Source organism: Lynx rufus, unplaced genomic scaffold, assembly GCF_022079265.1.
Source record: "Lynx rufus isolate CCGP_SWC_20201006 ecotype Redwood Valley unplaced genomic scaffold, mLynRuf1.p SCAF_64, whole genome shotgun sequence".
NCBI classification, from domain to species: Eukaryota; Metazoa; Chordata; class Mammalia; order Carnivora; family Felidae; genus Lynx; species Lynx rufus.
This window is the reverse complement of record NW_025814883.1, coordinates 131,359-150,370: the sequence shown is the minus strand read 5'-3', so window position 1 is coordinate 150,370 and position 19,012 is coordinate 131,359. Positions and strand designations below refer to the sequence as shown.

Sequence of the window (19,012 nt, the reverse complement as noted above, 5' to 3'; positions counted from 1 at the left end):
AACCTTTCATAAAAATCGACCATCAGAGACTTATATGTTCTTTCTGAAAAATAGTGACTTAAAAGGAAAAAAAAAACTCACCAAGCTTCAGACATATTCATCAATATGACGAACTCCGCAACCTTCCAAGTTGTCTCACTTCTACGGTGGCCACCTTAACACTGTTTCTGGAATCAGTAAGTCAGGAATCAGGCAGTAAATGGGGCAGTAGGGGAGGGGTGGAAATCTGTGTGGATATTTGTGGTTGTCACATGACAAAGAGCATTTACTGATATTTAGTGGGTAGAGACTGAAGTACCTAGATTGCACAGCAGTGTGGCACAAGGAATAAATGTCCCGTGTATTACAGTATGACTGAATATGTGACTGGCCACTCCTCTGAGTCTGGAACTTCTTTCTGCTTAAGTTAAATGAGAGAGTAAGTTTTGCAATACAAGGTATTTTTTCCACGTAATATCAGTGTCAGTCCTCCCATACCTTGTTCTTTGATTTTACTTATTTGAGAGGCTGAAAGGCTTCTCATCTTCTGCCACTGACTGTTGACTCTTTCATGCTAAGTAAGTGCACACTTATGGACACTTTATTGTATCTTTTTGTATAGTCATGGACCGACTATTTACATAAGTAAAATACGTACTATTGTAAATTTACTTCCCCTTTCTGTTCCAATAGGGCACCATATTACTATTTTTGAAATTTTGTGTATGGGTAAATCATATTATCTATGAATATCTGGATTTAAAGAGAGAACTATAAGATGCTGATTATCATAAAGGAGCCCTGGGGTTGATCAGGATGAGAAGCATTGCTATAGAAAATTAAACAATTACCAGAAAAATTCTTTCCCATTTGTTGTTTCACTTTTGCACACATAATTCAGTGTTGGGATCATACAAAGAATGATCATACAAAGGACAGTGGTGTGAGTTTAAGTCTTTAATAAGGAATGCAATCCCAATAAATTCTGTATCCTTATACTTCTGTGGAGGTCTTAAACTGATTTTCTTTTGGCAAGTCATGTCAGCTAGATTGTCTTTGTGTCTGTCATTGCAGATGGCGTTTAATGATTGCTTTAGTTTGAGCTATCCTGGTAACCCCCAGCCGGGGGACTTGATTGAAGTGTTTCGTTCTGGCTATCAGCACTGGGCACTGTACCTGGGTGATGGTTATGTTATCAACATAGCACCTCTAGGTAAGTTTTGTTTCCCGCAACTCCTGGAGGTTTTGAACTCTCTTGTTATAAGGAATCATGAATGAAATCATTAAAAAAAAAGAAATAAAATGTAGAAAGTAGATAAATCTATCTGAAATAGGTTTAATGAAGGACATAGTAAGACCAAAGTGGCTTTGGCTAAATCACAAAGACCAATTAACATTAAAACGTTAACCAATTAACATTAGAATCCAGTAAAATCTCTGGATTAAAAAAACATAATTAAAAAGGAAATAATCCACTGGGGAGAATATTGCTCACAAACATAAGCGTCAGTGTCTTTACCTATCACACAAATCATTTCAATTTGTTCAACATCTATTTATAGATTACCCAGTATGTGCCAAAGGCTATTCTAGATGCTGGGGATACATAAACAGCAAAATCCCAACAAACATATGGGTAAAGAACTATGAACAGTATGTAGAAGAAGAAAAGCAGAAGTCAATACCCATCTTTAAAGGGACTGGTCTAGGAATTGTACAACAGAATAACACATTTTATGCCTATCACATTAGCAAACATTTAAAAGTGATAACAGTCAGTGTTGATAAGGGTATAATGAAACCAAAGCAAGGATATTGTTGAAAGAAATGAAAGTTGATAACATCATTCATGAAAACAATTTAATATGGCACAAAAACAGACACATAGACCAATGGAACAGAATAGAAACCCCAGAACTAGACCGCAAACGTATGGCCAACTAATCTTTGACAAAGCAGGAAAGAACATCCAATGGAAAAAAGACAGTCTCTTTAACAAACGGTGCTGGGAGAACTGGAGAGCAACATGCAGAAGGTTGAAACTAGACCACTTTCTCACACCATTCACAAAGATAAACTCAAAATGGATAAAGGACCTGAATGTGAGACAGGAAACCATCAAAACCTTAGAGGAGAAAGCAGGAAAAGACCTCTCTGACCTCAGTCGTAGACGTCAGTAATTTCTTACTTGACACATCCCCAAAGGCAAGGGAATTAAAAGCAAAAATGAATTACTGGGACCTTATGAAGATAAAAAGCTTCTGCACAGCAAGGGAAACAACCAACAGAACTAAAAGGCAACCAACGGAATGGGAAAAGATATTTGCAAATGACATATCGGACAAAGGGCTAGTATCCAAAATCTATAAAGAGCTCACCAAACTCCACACCCGAAAAACAAATAACCCAGTGAAGAAATGGGCAGAAAACATGAATAGATACTTCTCTAAAGAAAACATCCGGGTGGCCAACAGGCACATGAAAAGATGCTCAACGTCGCTCCTCATCAGGGAAATACAAATCAAAACCACACTCAGATATCACCTTACGCCAGTCAGAGTGGCCAAAATGAACAAATCAGAAGACTATAGATGCTGGAGAGGATGTGGAGAAATGGGAACCCTCTCACACTGTTGGTGGGAATGCAAATTGGTGCAGCCGCTCTGGAAAACAGTGTGGAGGTTCCTCAAAAAATTAAAAATAGACCTACCCTATGACCCAGCAATAGCACTGCTAGGAATTTACCCAAGGGATACAGGAGTACTGATGCATAGGGGCACTTGTACCCCAGTGTTTCTAGCAGCACTCTCAACAATAGCCAAATTATGGAAAGAACCTAAATGTCCATCAACTGATGAATGGATAAAGAAATTGTGGTTTATATACACAATGGAGTACTACATGGCAATGAGAAAGAATGAAATATGGCCCTTTGTAGCAACATGGATGGAACTGGAGAGCGTGATGCTAAGTGAAATAAGCCATACAGAGAAAGACAGATACCATATGGTTTCACTCTTCTGTGGATCCTGAGAAACTTAACAGAAACCCATGGGGGAGGGGAAGGAAAAAAAAAAAAGAGGTTAGAGTGGAAGAGAGCCAAAGCATAAGAGACTCTTAAAAACTGAGAACAAACTGAGGGTTGATGGGTGGTGGGAGGGGGGGGAGGGTGGGTGATGGGTATCGAGGAGGGCACCTTCGATGAGCACTGGGTGTTGTATGGAAGTGCTTCGATGAGCACTTGGGATAAGCACTGGGTGTTGTATGGAAAACAATTTGGCAATAAACTTCATATATTGAAAAAAAAAGAAAATTTAATAGTGTGTATGAAGAGTCTTAAAAGAGTTCCTATGCTCTGACCCTGTAATTTTACTTCTCTGAGTCTATTCTTCAGAAATATTTATAAAGATGTAGAATAACATTCAGCACAAAGGTATTCACTTCTATCTCATAACAGTTTAAAAAACAGGCAATGGCAGAATAACAAATGATGGTGAGGATGTGGAGAAAAGAGAATCTTCCTGCACTGTCAGTGGGAATATAAATTGGTGTAGCCATTGTGGAAAACAGTATGATATTTCCACAGAAAATTAAAATTTCCTCAAAAAATACCAATGATCCAATAATTCCACTATTGGATATTTACCCAAAGAAAGTGAAAACACTAATTCGAAAAGATGTATGTACCCCTATGTTTATTGCAGCATTATTTACAAGGGCCAAGATAAGGAAGCAACCTAGGTGTCCACTGAGAGATGAATGGATAAAGAAGATGTAATATATATACTCGCGCACACACACACACATGCACACACACACAAATATATATATATACATAATAAGTTATGTATATGTATATACACATACATATATACATAATATGTAATATATATATAATGGAATGTTAGCCATAAAAAAGAATGAGATCTTTGCATTTGCCTTAACATAGATGGATCTAGATGGTATTATGCTGTGTGAAATAAGATAAAGACAAATACCATGTGATTTCACTTCTATGTGGAATCTAAAAAAAAAAAAAAAAAACAACACCAAAACCCACAAAATCACAGATGAACAAACAAACCAGAAACAGACTCACAAATACAGAGAGCAAATGGGTGGTTGCCAGAGGGGAGGGATAGGGGGATAGGTGAAATGTGTGAAGGGGATGAAGAGGTTAAAAAAAAAAAAGAAGCCAACAATGGCTTAGATTCAATAGTGGACTAGTTAAGTGAATTATGACTTTGTCACAGAATATTGACAGAATTCTTTAGTTGCAAGTAACAGAAACAAACAAAAGTTAGCATAAGCAAAAAGGCAAATTCATTGCTTCACTGAGGAAAACTACAAAAAGGATAAAGATGGTTGGTGCTGGCTTCAAGGATGCCTGGATGTAGGGGTATAAGCATGAGTATCAAGACTCACATCTGCATTTCCTTTCCAAGTATTGTCTTAATTCTCCCAGACTATGCCTCTCTAGGAGACTGAACTGATAGTCATCAACATCCTTAGGCTCTCATTCTTACAGTCTTGTGATCTAATAAGAGAGGGTCAATCCCTGCCTGTTGCAGTTAGAAATAGCATGGAGAACAATCTGATTTGGGCGAGTGTGGATCCCATGCCCATCACTGCACCATCGTTGTGCCCTGGAGAAGGAGATACTGTGACTAGCCCACACAAAATCATTTCCAGAAAGAAAGAGGCAGAGGTGGGATGGGGTGCTAGATAAGCCAAAACAATAGCTATTTAACGGCCATTAAAAATCATGTTTCTGGACATGCTTAATTGCTGGAGAAATAATCTTGCATGATATTTACTTGAAAAAAATCTAGATTAAAAATGCAGTGTGTCATATTATACCTACTTTGCAAAGAAATAATATATACCCATGTGAATGCACACATAGGCGTGCTTCAATATACATGTGTTAATAAAAGACATAATAAAAGGATATGATAATATTATAAAAATAATAACATGATTATGGTTGGGCAGATAATGGGTGATTTAAATTTACACATTTATGTTGTTTTTTTATATATTTCCTAAATATTTAGAAATAAGCACAAATTAATTCATTTTTTAAGAAAAAAAATGTATGCAAATAACAAGTAGCCTGGAGATTTTTTTTTCTTCAAGTTACGTTTAGAAAGAAGTTTTAATAACCTTGGTCTTACTTTCTTGGAGATGTCTGAGAATTTTTAATGTAGTGACTTTTGCAACATCTTGAGATATTTGCCTCTTGTTCTAGAATATTGGAAATGGAAATGGCAAATAAAGTGACACTTACGATACACACCCATTAGTTTCTGCAGAGCCTAGTGATTAACAGTAAGCAATGCTGCAATATCTCTGCAGTTTTCACGTCTGGAAAACAATAAGAGATTTTTCTGCTCTTCCCTTATTTTCATGTGTTAAGCTCCATTTTAACATGGTTCTAGTACTGAGCTCTGATCCGGTAGACTGAAACGCCGTTTTCTGGTTCTATTGTTAACTACTCAGGTGGTATTTTGCAAGCCAGTTTACCTCTCTAAGCTTCAGTGTCCTCCTCTCTAAATTGATAGCATCAGACTAGTGTAAATAAAACTTTAGTAATTCTAACTAGGAGACCTCTGCTCTAAGGACTTGTACAAGAACTTCCAATGTGTAAGGTATTAACTGGAAATGCTGCTTGAAGGAAAAGGAACTTGGAAGGTAGGAAAAAAAAGGGAGTGGAAAAGAAAGTTAGCTTTTAGTTATTACAAAAAGGAAGACTCTCTACACACCGGTTACATGGAGACTCTCTCTCTCATGATTGACTTGAACACATAGCCAAGCATAGCAGTCTTGGGCAGATGGAGAGGGACCAGGGCCAGGTGTTAGAGCTGAACACTGAGCAATCATCTGTCCAACCTCAGAAACTGGCAGTAGCAGACCAGGAGACAAAGGTATCTAGCAGTCTAGGCAACTGTTTGCCAACTGAGGCAGTTAAAAGGGAGTTGCAGGGGTGGGACATGTTAACAGGTGGGTGTGGCATTGCATGGGGCTGCATCTGGTGGACAGGGCCTACTAGGTTAGATTCAGTTTCAGGACTTAGTTTCTTGGCCTAAAGGAACTGGCAAGATAAAAGCAGGGCCCCAGCTTGACCCCAGCTGACCCCTTGGAGGGGTTTCAAATTGGAACCAAATTGAAGCCAAGTTGAAAGAACAAGTGTAAAAAGCAGAGAAAGGGGTAAGGAGCACACTTAGACAACTAGGACGAGCTTATTAATCACAATGCACACAGCTGAGGCCCAAAGAGAGTAGTTGGGAAGGGTTCAGATGCTGAAAAAAAGCATAATTTATAGGGGAAAAAAAAGGAGACAATGGTTTTATCTGTACTATATTAGGAACACATACCAAGATCTCTAATAATAATGCCAATTGATAGGGAACTTGTTCCCCAAGAATGGGTAGTTTTCTCACTCAATTTTCTCTACGGGCAGATACAGGTTTCTCTTCTATTTTCCCTCATATAGTATGAAGTGTTATTGATAAACTACCAAGTGAGTTATTAAGCCTGGTATGATTAAGTAGCTTCTGGTTTGGTGCTAAGTTGGGAACCGAGCTGGGTTCAGTGACTCCATCACTTCCAAACATGTGGCATTGCAATACTCTGGCATTGGGGTTTCTCTGAGCTGGGTCACCACATCTTGCTAACCAGAATTCTCCTTATAGAGGATGGCATTCCTGCAGCATTTACAAGTGCCAAGTCTATATTTAGCAGGAAGGCCTTGGTGAAGATGCAGCCCCTGAAGGATGTCGTGGGAAACGACACATACAGAATAAACAATAAATATGATGAAACTTATCCTCCTCTCCCCATGGAGGAAGTCATGCAGCGGTCAGAGATTGTTATTGGACAGGAGGTGGATTATGACATACTTGTCAACAACTGTGAGCATTTTGTGACTTTGCTTCGCTATGGAGAAGGAGTTTCAGAGCAGGTGAGTTTTCTTTAGAAGACATAGAAGTTTCTTACCTTGGGAAAATAAGCACTACTGACTATAAGATTCTCAGGCCTAAAACAAAATGAAAAGAATGGAGAAAAGGTGAGAATCCTGAAGGATAAGGACAGGAATTGAGGTGTCCAAGATCATGTAGCAGTTATGACCACATTAATGCGTGAACGTGGACATTTTGAATTTGGGGCTGGAAGGAGCTTGAAGCCGAATCAAGACCATAGCTTTTCTGTCAGTCTTGTTGCGTTCTGTCCTTCAGGGTTCCTTCCTTCCGTTTTTCTGCTATACAGCAGCCTCACATGCTGAAAGGGACATTCTGAAAAGAATGTTGAAATATTTAAATGGAAGTTCATTTGCCAGAAATAGAGATGGTAACTCTGAGATTCTTCTCCATTACCTGACTGAGAGAAGCCAGCTAATGACAGACATGTTTCGGTGGCTTTGAAAATTGTTTCTGTCTCCTTGCAATGCTAGTTTCAGAGGAATCTTGTGCTTTTAAGCAGATCCTTTGATTGGTGGAGATTTTGGATGATTTCTTAAAATGGATCAATTACTTTATTTTTAAAGTAGCATGCAATGTTGTCATCTCTCACACTATTTTGTAGCGTGGCAGATTCCTAACTAAAAGCATGCTTGGTTCATTTGCCTTCTTTCTACCTATTGTGGCACCAATCCAGTTCCAACATTGATGTTCTAACCTAAAGCTTTATTAAAGGGATATTGAAGAATGAATAAAGGCTCCCAGTATCCTGAAATGGTTGAATCAGTTACAGAAACATCTGTTCTAAGGAATTAGTTTCCAATTCCCCTCACGGAAGCTTGGGAAGATGGGACAGGGAACATAATGAAAGGATACATTTGTTTTCATTAGGAAATAATTTAATTGGAAATGCATTTTTATTAGGAAATATATTAACATAATGAATGTGCTATTCACATGTAACAATAAATCGCTTCTGAGCCAGAGCACAGAAGATATCCATACAAATTCCTGTTCACCTTCGCATTAAAAACTAAGGGTGTAACTAGGAAGTGGAGTCCATTCCTCTCCTTTGTAAATGATAAAGTTGTCCACCGTGTTCAAGAAGCAATTTTTTTTTAATGTGGCTAAAAATAAAAAAATGGGATCAGAACCATCTTCTTGCTTTGGCTCTAATTTACCATCCCTCGTCTTTTCCCCTTTCATACCCAGAATCAAGACCCATGAAAAATTAATCATTCCTCAACAACTAGAACTGTTCTCTAGCTGGTTCTGTTGCAGGAAGTACAGTGACAGCCTTAAGAACTCACCTAAGCTTTGAAATTGTGCTTCCCTGAGCTACAACCGCATCTTCCCCAGTTATTAGGTTGGTGGCTTGGAGAACATTGTTTGTCAGTTTCCCAACCTATAAACTGAGGCTCTGTGGGGGATTATACTAGATATTTGAAGTCTCTTAGTGCACTGTATTACATATCATCCATCTCAATAAACAATGTGTCTTAGATGAATGTTATTTTTAATTATAGTAATTAAGAATTTTATAACTCTGTATTGGTACTCCTCGATAAAATTTATGTTGATCTGATAGAAACTGTAGCACATTATTATTATTTTCATTATTATCAACAATTCATAATATTACTACCAACAATAGCTAGTGTTGGATTAGTTTTGGGGTCTCCTCAGGGATTAAGGACCTTTTTTTGAAAGTGTCAACAAATTTATTTACTTATGTATTTATTTACTTATTTATTTATTTAAATCTAATTTATTGTCAAGTTAGCTAACATCAGCATATATAGTGTCCTCTTGACTTTGGGAGTAGATTCCCTTGATTCATTGCTTACATACAATGCCCAGTGCTCATCCCAACAAGTGCCCTTCTCAATGCCCATCACCCATTTTCCCCTCTCCCCCACACCCCCCGCAAATCAACCCTCAGTTTGTTCTCTGTATTTAAGAGTCTTTTATGGTTTGCCTCCCTCTTTGTTAAAAGCTATTTTTCCCCCTTTGCTTCCCCCATGGTCTTCTCTTAAGTTACTCAAATTCCACATATGAGTGAAAGCATATGGTATCAGTCTTTCTCTGAGTGACTTATTTCACTTAGCATAATACCCTCCAGTTCCATCCACATTGTTGCAAATGGCAAGAGGTTGTTGCCTGTTTTCTCCTCTAGGGTTTTGATGGTTTCCTGTCTCACATTTAGGTCTTTAATCCATTTCGACTTTATTTTTGTGTATGGTGTAAGAAAGTGGTCCAGTTTCATTCTTCTACATGTTACTGTCCAGTTCTCCCAGCACCATTTGCTGAAGGGACTGTTTTCCTTTGGATACCCTTTTCTTGCTTTCTCAAAGATTAGTTGGCTGTACATTTGTGGGTCCCATTCTGGGTTCTCTATTCTATTCCATTGGTCTATGTGTCTGTTTTTGTGCCAATACCATACTGTCTTGATGATTACAGCTTTGTAGTAGAAGCTAAAGTCTGGGATTGTGACGCCTCTGGCTTTGGTTTTCTTTTTCAACATTAGCTTGGCTATTCAGGGTCTTTTGTGTTTCCATACAAATTTTAGGATTGTTTCTTCTAGCTCTGAGAAGAGTGCTGGTGCAATTTTGGTATTTCCCTGAATGTGTAGATTGCTTTGGGTATTATTGACATCTTAACAATATTTGCTCTTCCAATCCATGAGCATGGGAATGTTTTTCCCTTTCTTTGTGTCTTCTTCAATTTCTTTCTTAAGTGTTCTATAGTTTTAAGCATACAGATCTTTTACATCCTTGCTTAGGTTTATTCCTAGGTATTTTATGGTTCTTGGTGCTATTGTAAATGGGATCAATTTATTGATTTCTCTTTCTAGTGTTTCATTATTGGCGTATAGAAATGCAACTGATCTCTGTACATTGATTTTGTATCCTGCGACTTTGCTGAGTTCATATATCAGTTCTAGAAGCTTTTTGGTGGAGTCTTTTGGGTTTTCCATGTACGGTATCATGTCATCTGCAAAAAGCGAAAGTTTGACTTGTTCTTTGCCAACTCAGATGTCTTTTATTTCATTTTGTTGTCTGACTCCTGAGGCCAGGACTTTCAACACTATGTTAAACAACAGCGGTGAGAGTGGACATCCCTGTAGTGTTCCTGATCTCAGAGGGAAAGCTCTCAATTTTCCCCCATTGAGGATGATATTAGCTGTGGGCTTTTCATATATGGCTTTATGATGTTAAGCTATGTTCCTTCTATCCCAACTTTCTTGAGGGTTTTTATTAAGAAAGGATGCTGTATTTTGTCAAATGCTTTTTCTGCAACTATTGACAGGATCATATGGCCCTTATCCTTTCTTCTTTTAATGTGATGGATCACACTGATTGATTTGTGAATATTGAACCAGCCCTGCAGCCCAGGAATGAATCCCACTTGGTCATGGGGAATAATTCTTTTAATATACTGTTGAATTCGATTTGCCAGTATCTTGTTGAGAATTTTTGCATCCATGTTCATCAGGGATATTGGTTTGTAATTCTCCCTTTTAGTGAAGTCTCTGTCTGCTTTGGGAATCAAGGTAATGGCTGGCTTCATAGAATGAGTCCAGAAGTTTTCTTTCCATTTCTATTTTTTGGAACAGCCTGAGAAGAATAGGTATTAACTCTGCTTTAAATGTCTGGTCGAATTTCTCTGGGAAGCCATCTGGCCTAGGACTCTTATTTGTTGGGAGATTTTTGATAACTGATTCAGTTTCCTCGCTGGTTATGGGTCTGTTCAAATATTTTATTTCTTCCCACTTGAGTTTTGGTAGTGTGTGGGTGTCCAGGAATTTGTCCATTTCTTCCAGGTTGTCCAGTTTGTTGGCATATATTTTTTCATAGTATTCTCTAATAATTGTTTGTATTTCTGTGGTATTGGTTGTGATCTCTTCTCTTTCATTCATGATTTTATCTATTTAGGTCCTCTCTCTTTTCTTTTTGAAAAGTCTGGCTAGGGGTTTATCAGTTGTGTTTATTCTTTCAGAAAACCAGTTCTTTGACGTGTTAATCTGTTCTACTGTTTTTTTTCAGATTCTATAATGTTTATTTCTGCTCCCATCTGTATTATTTCTCTTCTTCTGCTAGATTTGGGGTTTCTTTGCTGCTCTGCTTCTCGTTCCTTTAGGTGTGAGGTTAGGTTGGGGATATTTCTTGTTTCTTGAGATAGGCCTGGATTGCAATGTATTTTCTTCTCAGGACTGCCTTTGCTGCAAGGGATTAGGGGTCTTGAACATAGAATAGTTTTCTTGGGGAATGGCTGTGTATTTCTCTGAAATTAAAAAACCGCAACTGCATTTAAAAAGATTAGAAAGGTGGAAGGATCATGGTCCATCTTTTTCTTCTTCGCGCTTTTTTGTGTTAAAAAAGTTAATAGGCTTCATTTTTTTTAGAGTCATCTACAGTTCACAGCAAATGTGATCTGGAATTTTAGAGAGTTCCCACATACCCCCTCCCCATCACCCATATACACGGCCTCCCCCACCATCACCGTTCCATATCAGTGTGGTATATTTGTTACGAACAATGAACCAACACTGACACATTATCCACCAAAGTCCATAGTGAAGGAAACTAGAATATCACCTCAAAATATGTGGCATAAGGATTATTATTTATTATCAAGAGCTGAAGGCACTTGAGAAGAAGCAGGCCCTGCTCTCCACATATTTGCCTAAAAGTGGGAGACACATTTTTGAAAGGTGTCCCTCTTCCCTTTGCTAGCAGGAAGGACAACAATTAATCATCACAGACAACCAGTAGAGGAATCTAAATAACAACACTTACTGGGGCACCTGGGTGGCTCAGTCGGTTGAGCGTCCGACTTTGGCTCAGGTCATGATCTCGCGGTTTGTGAGTTCGAGCCCCGTGTCGGGCTCTGTGCTGACAGCTCAGAGCCGGGAGCCTGCTTTGGATTCTGTGTCTCTCCATCTCTCGGCCCCTCCCCTGCTCATGCTCTGTGTCTCTCTGTCTCTCCATAATAAATAAATGTAAAAAAAAAAATGTTATATAACAACCCTTACTAACTAGCCTTTGCCATTAATTTCCCATGTTTACCTTACCGTGGTCTGCCATCCTTGGCAGCCTGAAACTGCTTTCTTTTGTCCTGCCATTACTCTACAAATGTATTGATCTTTGCTGAAGATGTGCTATTTACATAGCCTGAATTCTAAGCCACCTCTTTGAATTACTCTTCCCTGAGTTTCTCCTGTGTATGTTTGAGATGTACATGTTAATAAACCTCTGTTTTTCTCTTGTCAGTTTGCCTTTTATTAGTGAGCCTCAGCTCAAAACCTAAGATACACAAAGGAAAAATTTTGCCTCTCCTAAAATAGTTTACATTAGTGTTTAGTCTTAGTGCTTTGCGTTCTATAAATTGTAACTGTATAGTGACATATATCCATTAGTACAGTATCATACAGAATAGTTTCCCTACCCTAAAACTTCTCCGTGCTCTGCTTGCCTATTCGTCTTTCCTCTTCTCAAGTCTCTGGCAACTGCTGAGAAGAATGCATACTAAGCAACATACATTTAAAATTCCTCCATGTCTTTTCATGATTTGGTAACTCATTTTTCTCTATCACCAAGTAACGCTCCATTGTCTGGATGTACATTCAGCAACTAAAAAACATCTTGGTTGATTCCGAGTTTTGGTAATTATGAATAAAACTGCTAGAAACATTTGTGTGCAGGGTTTTGTGTAAATACCAAAGGGCATGATTACTCGATTTATGGTAAGAATATGTTTATTTTTGTTGGAAACCGTGGAAGGTCTTACAAAGTGGCTATGCCCTTTTGCATTCCCACCAACAATGAATGAGAGTTCCTGTTTTTCCATGTCTTCTTCCACATTTAGTATTGTGAGCATTTTGGGTTTTAGCCATTCTAATAGGTACACAGTGGTGTCTCACTATCTTAATTTGCAATTCCCTCAACGTGTATGAAGTTAAGCGTCTTTTCATATGCTCCTTTGTCATTTGCATATTGGACGATGTGTCTCTTGAGATCTTTTGCCCATTTTTAAACTGGGTGGCTTGCTTGTTTTCTTTTTGCTGAGTTTTAAAAGCTTTTTACATATTTCGGATAACAGTTCCTTATAAGATTTGCCTGTTGGAAATGTTTTGTTTTGTTTTTTTCTAGTATGTGGCTTGTCTTTTCTTTTAAAAAAGATTTTAAGTAGACAGGTTCCACTGGTATAGTCTTAACAAGGTATTGAAATGTGCCTAGCTTTGTGGAAGATGGCAGCACTCTTGCATAGGCCTGAACAAGCTGATCTACAATATACTCTGACTGTGCTCCAGTGCATAGCACTGTGAACTTAGAGTCTTAGAGGAAAAGGAATTTTGGTAGACCTTGTGGTCATCTGTGACCCAGCTATGCTATGTCAGGATACAGCACTCCAGATTCAACTAATGTTTCCCTGGTCATGTTTAGATCCTCAGAATGAGGCTTTTAGTATGGCCCACAGTCAGAAAGCCCTGTAAAGGATAAAAGTATGAAGAGTCAGCTTAGGTGACTTTATAATCCTAAATAAGTTGTGAAATAAAAGCTCATGTTCATATAGGTTCTGAGAACATTCTGAGATGTTACAATCTTGCAAGTCAGATCCTGTTACTCAAAACGCCAAGGGATTGTCCCAATCACACAGGGAGGGTTTTGCCATCTAGAATGTAACTTGAAGTAAGTGTTTGGGATTTGGGAAACCGCGTGCACTATAGGAAATAGTTTCCTTGTAATTGTATCTGGCCTGTGTGCTCTCAGGGGATCTTGGCTTAGGATCACATTGCTTTCCCCAGGCCTCTTAGATTTGTGGGATTTCTTTCATCTCTTGTATTTCTACTGGCTGAAAGATACCCAGTGAGTTAGGTCTGTGTTTAACAGATCCCATTACACAAAACGCCAAGGGATTGTCACAGGATTTTGCCATCTAGAATATAATTTTAAATAAGTGTTTGGGATTTGGGAAGCCCACAGGATCTTCCCCAGGGCTGTACCCTACTGCCATTTGACTCCTCTCTCTAAAGATACCAACTGCATCTTCCTATTTGTTCATTGCCCCACCACCACCATATTTCCCTGTATCAGATCTTGGGATCTCAGCATCTGCCTGGAATTATATGAGAGTTAGGCTTGATTATCCGATTGACTATCCGATTATTGATTTTGCCTCTCTTTGGAATTTTGTCCTCTGTCTTGTATCTGCCTGTCCCCCTGGCTCCCCATGGGTAGTTCTGGACTGCAGCAAATTCTGACTCTTTCCCCGGGAAATAACTTAGGTGGTGACTAATTAAAAATTATGAGTAAAATAATCAAGCAACCAAATAAAGTTAGGATTGTAAAGTAAAATAGCATTTGTCATTTGTTCGCCAGCTGCCACTCTCCCTGGCAGCTGGGGATGGTGGCACAGCAGGGAGTTTTGGTGCCTGGCCTTGTCCCTGCAGACCGCAGGGTGATATAAATGGAGTAAATGCTCCTGTCATTGGCCAGGCCCTTGCAGTCTGGTTCCCACAGGGAAGCTGCAGGTAGGGAGGCAGCACTATGTGGCAGTCACGTGGGGGTGGCAGGCTCTGTGGTGGAGACCTGTGGGTTAGAGAGAAGGCATGCTCAAACGTGATCTGGGTCAGGCTTTCCAGCATTTGGGTTGGTCCCTGGAATCATTTGAGGAAAATGTTTTGCTTTATTTGAAAGCCTGATTCTTCAATCCCAGAGAACAACTGTTGTTTTCAGAATGTCTGATGACTCTGAAGCATCTGAATATGACCTTTGGGTCATAAAACTGCATGCAAACTCATGCAGATGGAAGGCAATATTAGCTGAGTGCCATGAAAATCATGAATATTTATTAGATCCCTCATCATGATGATTAATACCCTTAAAGCTACAAACGTCTGAACTCCTTTATGGACAACTGAGCTCGAGAGTAGTTTATTTTAGTTTGTCTACATGAGAAATTAATTTGTGACACAATAGTTAACATCAGTAGTGACCTCTTTTGAAGTTTGTTTATCAAAAGAGAAATTGTAGCTACCAAATAAGAGCATATAGGTATTTAGTTTAGATTACATCTGTGAATTCTTTCTCTAGTGTATATTCTTGAGTCAGGAACACACACATGATATTCACTCTGGTATAGACCAAACTAGGGTGTATTAAGGAGGTAGGGATTGTTTGGAAGGGAAACACATGGTTCATGGCTCAACCCGTATCTAAACATGTTGGTGGCATGACCTCAGGCAAATCACTTAACTTACCAAGTTTTCCCAAATAGGAGTAACACTACCTCCCAGATGTACTATGATGATTATTAGGAATTGTGCCATAATGAGTTATAAACTATTGGGGGCCATAAAAATATGAGAAACGTATATCTACGTGTATTTAACTATCTCTGTCATAATTATAAAAATTATAAATTTATTCATCTTCACAAAGAATTTAACTTGGCATGAAGCTTTCAATTTTTCCGGTGTCATCGAAAGGGTCTTCAGTTTGCTTGGATTTAGGACACTGAGGTGCCTTTAGAATAAGCTGTGGTGTTTTTTGTTTCTCATTTCTCTATAGGCCAACCAAGCAATAAGTACCATTGGGTTTGTGACAGCTGCTGCTGGTGTCTTCTCACTCCTGGGCTTGTTTCCAAAAAGACAAAGAGCAAAATACTATTAACAATTTACTGAAGAGATATTGGAACTGAAGGAATTTGTGAGGAGGGAAAAAAAACTGGGAGTACTTATTTTCGATGCATCATTATTGTTCAAAATTCCAGTGATGGATGGCAGTCTCTTTAATAAATTGCTTACTGATGTTATCTCATTATTGAGCCGTGGAAATTTTTCTCCCTACCAGCAGAGATTTGCCGTGGCAGCTTACCAAAGAAGCAGTAGCCTTTTGAGCAAGCCAGCGGAAGATCTTAACACAATCACATCATATTTTATCTTTTACCATAAATATTGGTTTCCTTTCTCCTGACGGTGGGCTATTTTGTACTTGCCAGAGGAATGAAGAGCCATTTGTATGTGGTTTTAAAAGAAATGTTAAGATTCCCAAATTGTTGAGATTGACATCTAACTGAACAGAAAAGAAACTGGGAAATTGATGGGCATTGTGGTGGGCACCTGTTGGGATGAGCACTGGGTGTTGTATGGAAACCAATTTGACAACAAATTTCATATTAAAAAAAAAAAGAAACTGGGAAATTGAGCATTTGGTCAGGCAGTTTGAGGAGCTTTGATTCACAATCCATTTGAGGGTGGACTCCTAGCTCCTAGTTCCTGTGCAGATGGGGGTGGGGCAGATGGGAGCTGGGATCCTTCGCTCTGGTGTTTGGGATCCAGATTTCCCTGGAAGTCACTCATTTGTCAGGAGTGTGTCAGGAGTGAACAGCAAGAGTGGGTTGTTCTGTTCTACGGAGCTACATTGTTTCCTTTGAAGTATTTCGGGGGGTTGACCCTTTTAACCCTAACAAGAGGTCATTAAATGTAGGTTTGAAATGCCATTTTTAGAAAACAATATCTCGTGTTACTGTTTAAGGCTTTTACTGTAAGTCAAGGAGTGTCATGATTTTATTCTTGCATTTTGTTGATTATATGTTGAATGAAACAAATTACTTTTTAATATGTTCCCAATGCAATTCCTGGTGGCAGCAGGTGGAAAAAAGTGAATGCAGGTCTCGATACCCTAGGATTGTATCAGACATTGTAACATTACCCTACCAACCACACTGCTAAGCAATGATATCCTTCTTATGTCATAATTAAAAGCATGACATTAAATAAAGAAAAAGTTCAATTAAATGGGGGTGAGAGGATATGATCAGGGAATAAGGAACGCGGTAGATAAAGTAACTAAACAGAAGACTCAATGAATAGATAGGGTTTATGACCCTATCAATGATAGGGACCCCATCTCTCTTCCTTGTTCCCTGTCTAATCCGTTCCCTTTCTTATGACACCAGTTCTGTCTTCAGATAACCCCGAAACTCCCTCTTCCTCCCCTTGTTCTCTGGGAGGGGTGGGTGTCTTCTACTGGATACTGTGATCCAAAGTCACCCCTTCATTTTTATTCTACATTAAGTTTCTTCTTCCTTTTATGCTCTCCTTTCAAGTAATAGTAAAAAAAAAAAAAAAGTATTTTTCTAATATTGTCAAATTAGGGTGAGATTGGCATCAGCATAATGTGTTTGTTACCTTTCCCAGGGTGTGCTTACCTTTTAATAAAGTATGACTGCAGAGGGCAAATTTTACCCAAAGCAGGAGACTCAGGTGTGGTGGGATTACCACGCCAGCCGATGGGAGAGGGAATGGAAGTGGAGACAGAAAGGACCTCCTGAGGATCTTCAGGTCAAACCTTACTAATGAATTCTAGACCCCTCCACTCCACAAGGCAGTCCTAGCTATGCTGGGTCACAAATGCACTTCTAAATTGAATTCGATGATACCTTTCCACATAGGTCGTGTTCAGGCTCCAGTGGTGTTCACCCTGAGAGGAAAGCTCACAAAGTTAGTCATCAGTTTTCCCATAAAAATGTCCATTCTTCATGATGGGTAGCTTAAGACTGTCCAGGGTCATGCTCATTGTGCTTTTATCAAACATTTCTTCCAAGACTACTAAGCCCTTCTCTGAGAGTACTTTCAGCAAAGTCAAGCATAGAGTTCAACTTTATTATGTGCCCTCTCCACACACACACAAAAAAAGATCTATGAAATAAATATCATCGTCTATCAGATAACTAATAGGGTGTTGGAAAAACTGGGCAAGGGAGGCTGTACATTTATTGAATAAAGATTTTTTAAATCTTTTTATGTTATCTAAATGTCATAGTGTGTCAATTGAATCTTCTGATTCTGAAGGTCAAATTACTAAATACAAATATGCCAGTACAAGAAATCTGAGCTGCCATATATTTTAGGTTGGCATACATTTCTTAATCTAGAACTCTGCTTTGTCTTTTCATCTTTCATTGGTAGTCACTAAATTAGACACGCTTTAAAATAATCCCTCTCTAAAGCCATCCACCCAAGAAAAGGTTAAAAAGCAAATAAAATGCAAATAAAAAGGGTTTGTTTTTATAGGAATTTGCATGTATGCTGCTGGTGTGTATAACAAAGTATATAGTACTATATACAGCAATGCATTGCTGAAATGTTAAAAACATTTTTCAGCTCTAAGGATTACAGAATTATAAAGGCATTATTGAATGCATCCATCACAGTATTAGGCACATAACTGGAGCTCGTGGGATAGAACTGGTTAGCTAATTGCCTATGAGCCATTAAAGATCTGTTAAATTAGCAAAACTCAATTTATGGTCACAAGGAAAGCCTACTAGCTAATTTAAAAGGTTCACTAGAGATGTATGTCCTCTCAAGGTCACCGAGAGGTAGATATATATTAAAGGTAATAGCGTACAGAATACATTTACAGAGGATATACCTTTTCTTGTGGCCATTAGTGCGCACATAATGATTGAGTAAAATAATGAAAAGATGAAATGGGACTTGAGGTCGTTCAGCAGCCTGATGCTTGTCATGCTGTAGACACAAACATTAGGAGTCCCTTCCCCAGGGTTGTGTTTTAAGATGAGCAATGCTGAGTTTGAACCAACTTTTTGACTTAGAACCTGAGGGTTTCATCTGTCCATAGCAAAAAATAAATAAAAGTGTCATGCTTCTTTAAGTGAAAAGTATATTTTAACATTTATCCCATTATCTTTGTGCTCTACCACGGACTTTCAGGCTCACTGCCCCCAAAACAATATACTTTGGGTGATGCCAACATCAGTGGAGTTGGCTTAGATAGAAGCTGTGCCCAAGCCAAGATTATAGGCAGTTAACAGGCACCTCCATCATTCTCTACTTATTACAGAGTTAATTTTTCTGAAGGAATTCTCAGTTCTTCCTTCTTTATTAAAGCCATAAAAAAGAAGCAAAAAGAGGAATTTTGTGACCTTGGGAAAAGATAGGTACATAAATGGTCTTCGCAAGTGAATATAAGATTCAGTAAACTTGTGATAATTTATTGATAGAAAGACTTTTCCCCCCCATATTCTTTTATTTGTCTGTGAAT

The 19,012-nt window shown here is 38.6% G+C and overlaps 1 protein-coding gene across 1 annotated transcript; it reads left to right on the top strand.

Annotated features, from left to right (window-relative positions):
• The first annotated feature begins 1,053 nt into the window (after positions 1-1,053).
• On the top strand, positions 1,054-15,613 carry LOC124500933 (phospholipase A and acyltransferase 1). Its single transcript, XM_047064796.1, has 3 exons — positions 1,054-1,192; positions 6,675-6,943; positions 15,512-15,613. Exons 1-3 carry the CDS (start codon positions 1,054-1,056, stop codon positions 15,611-15,613), a joined length of 510 nt encoding a protein of 169 aa, XP_046920752.1.
• The last annotated feature ends 3,399 nt before the right edge of the window (positions 15,614-19,012 follow it).

Bases quoted from the DNA above. Each gene is read 5' to 3' on its own strand.
- LOC124500933 (XM_047064796.1), top strand. From the start codon at position 1,054: ATGGCGTTTAATGATTGCTTTAGTTTGAGCTATCCTGGTAACCCCCAG. The intron at 1,193-6,674 runs GTAAGTTTTGTT...TTCTCCTTATAG, and splicing joins TATCAACATAGCACCTCTAG to AGGATGGCATTCCTGCAGCA. The intron at 6,944-15,511 runs GTGAGTTTTCTT...ATTTCTCTATAG, and splicing joins GAGAAGGAGTTTCAGAGCAG to GCCAACCAAGCAATAAGTAC.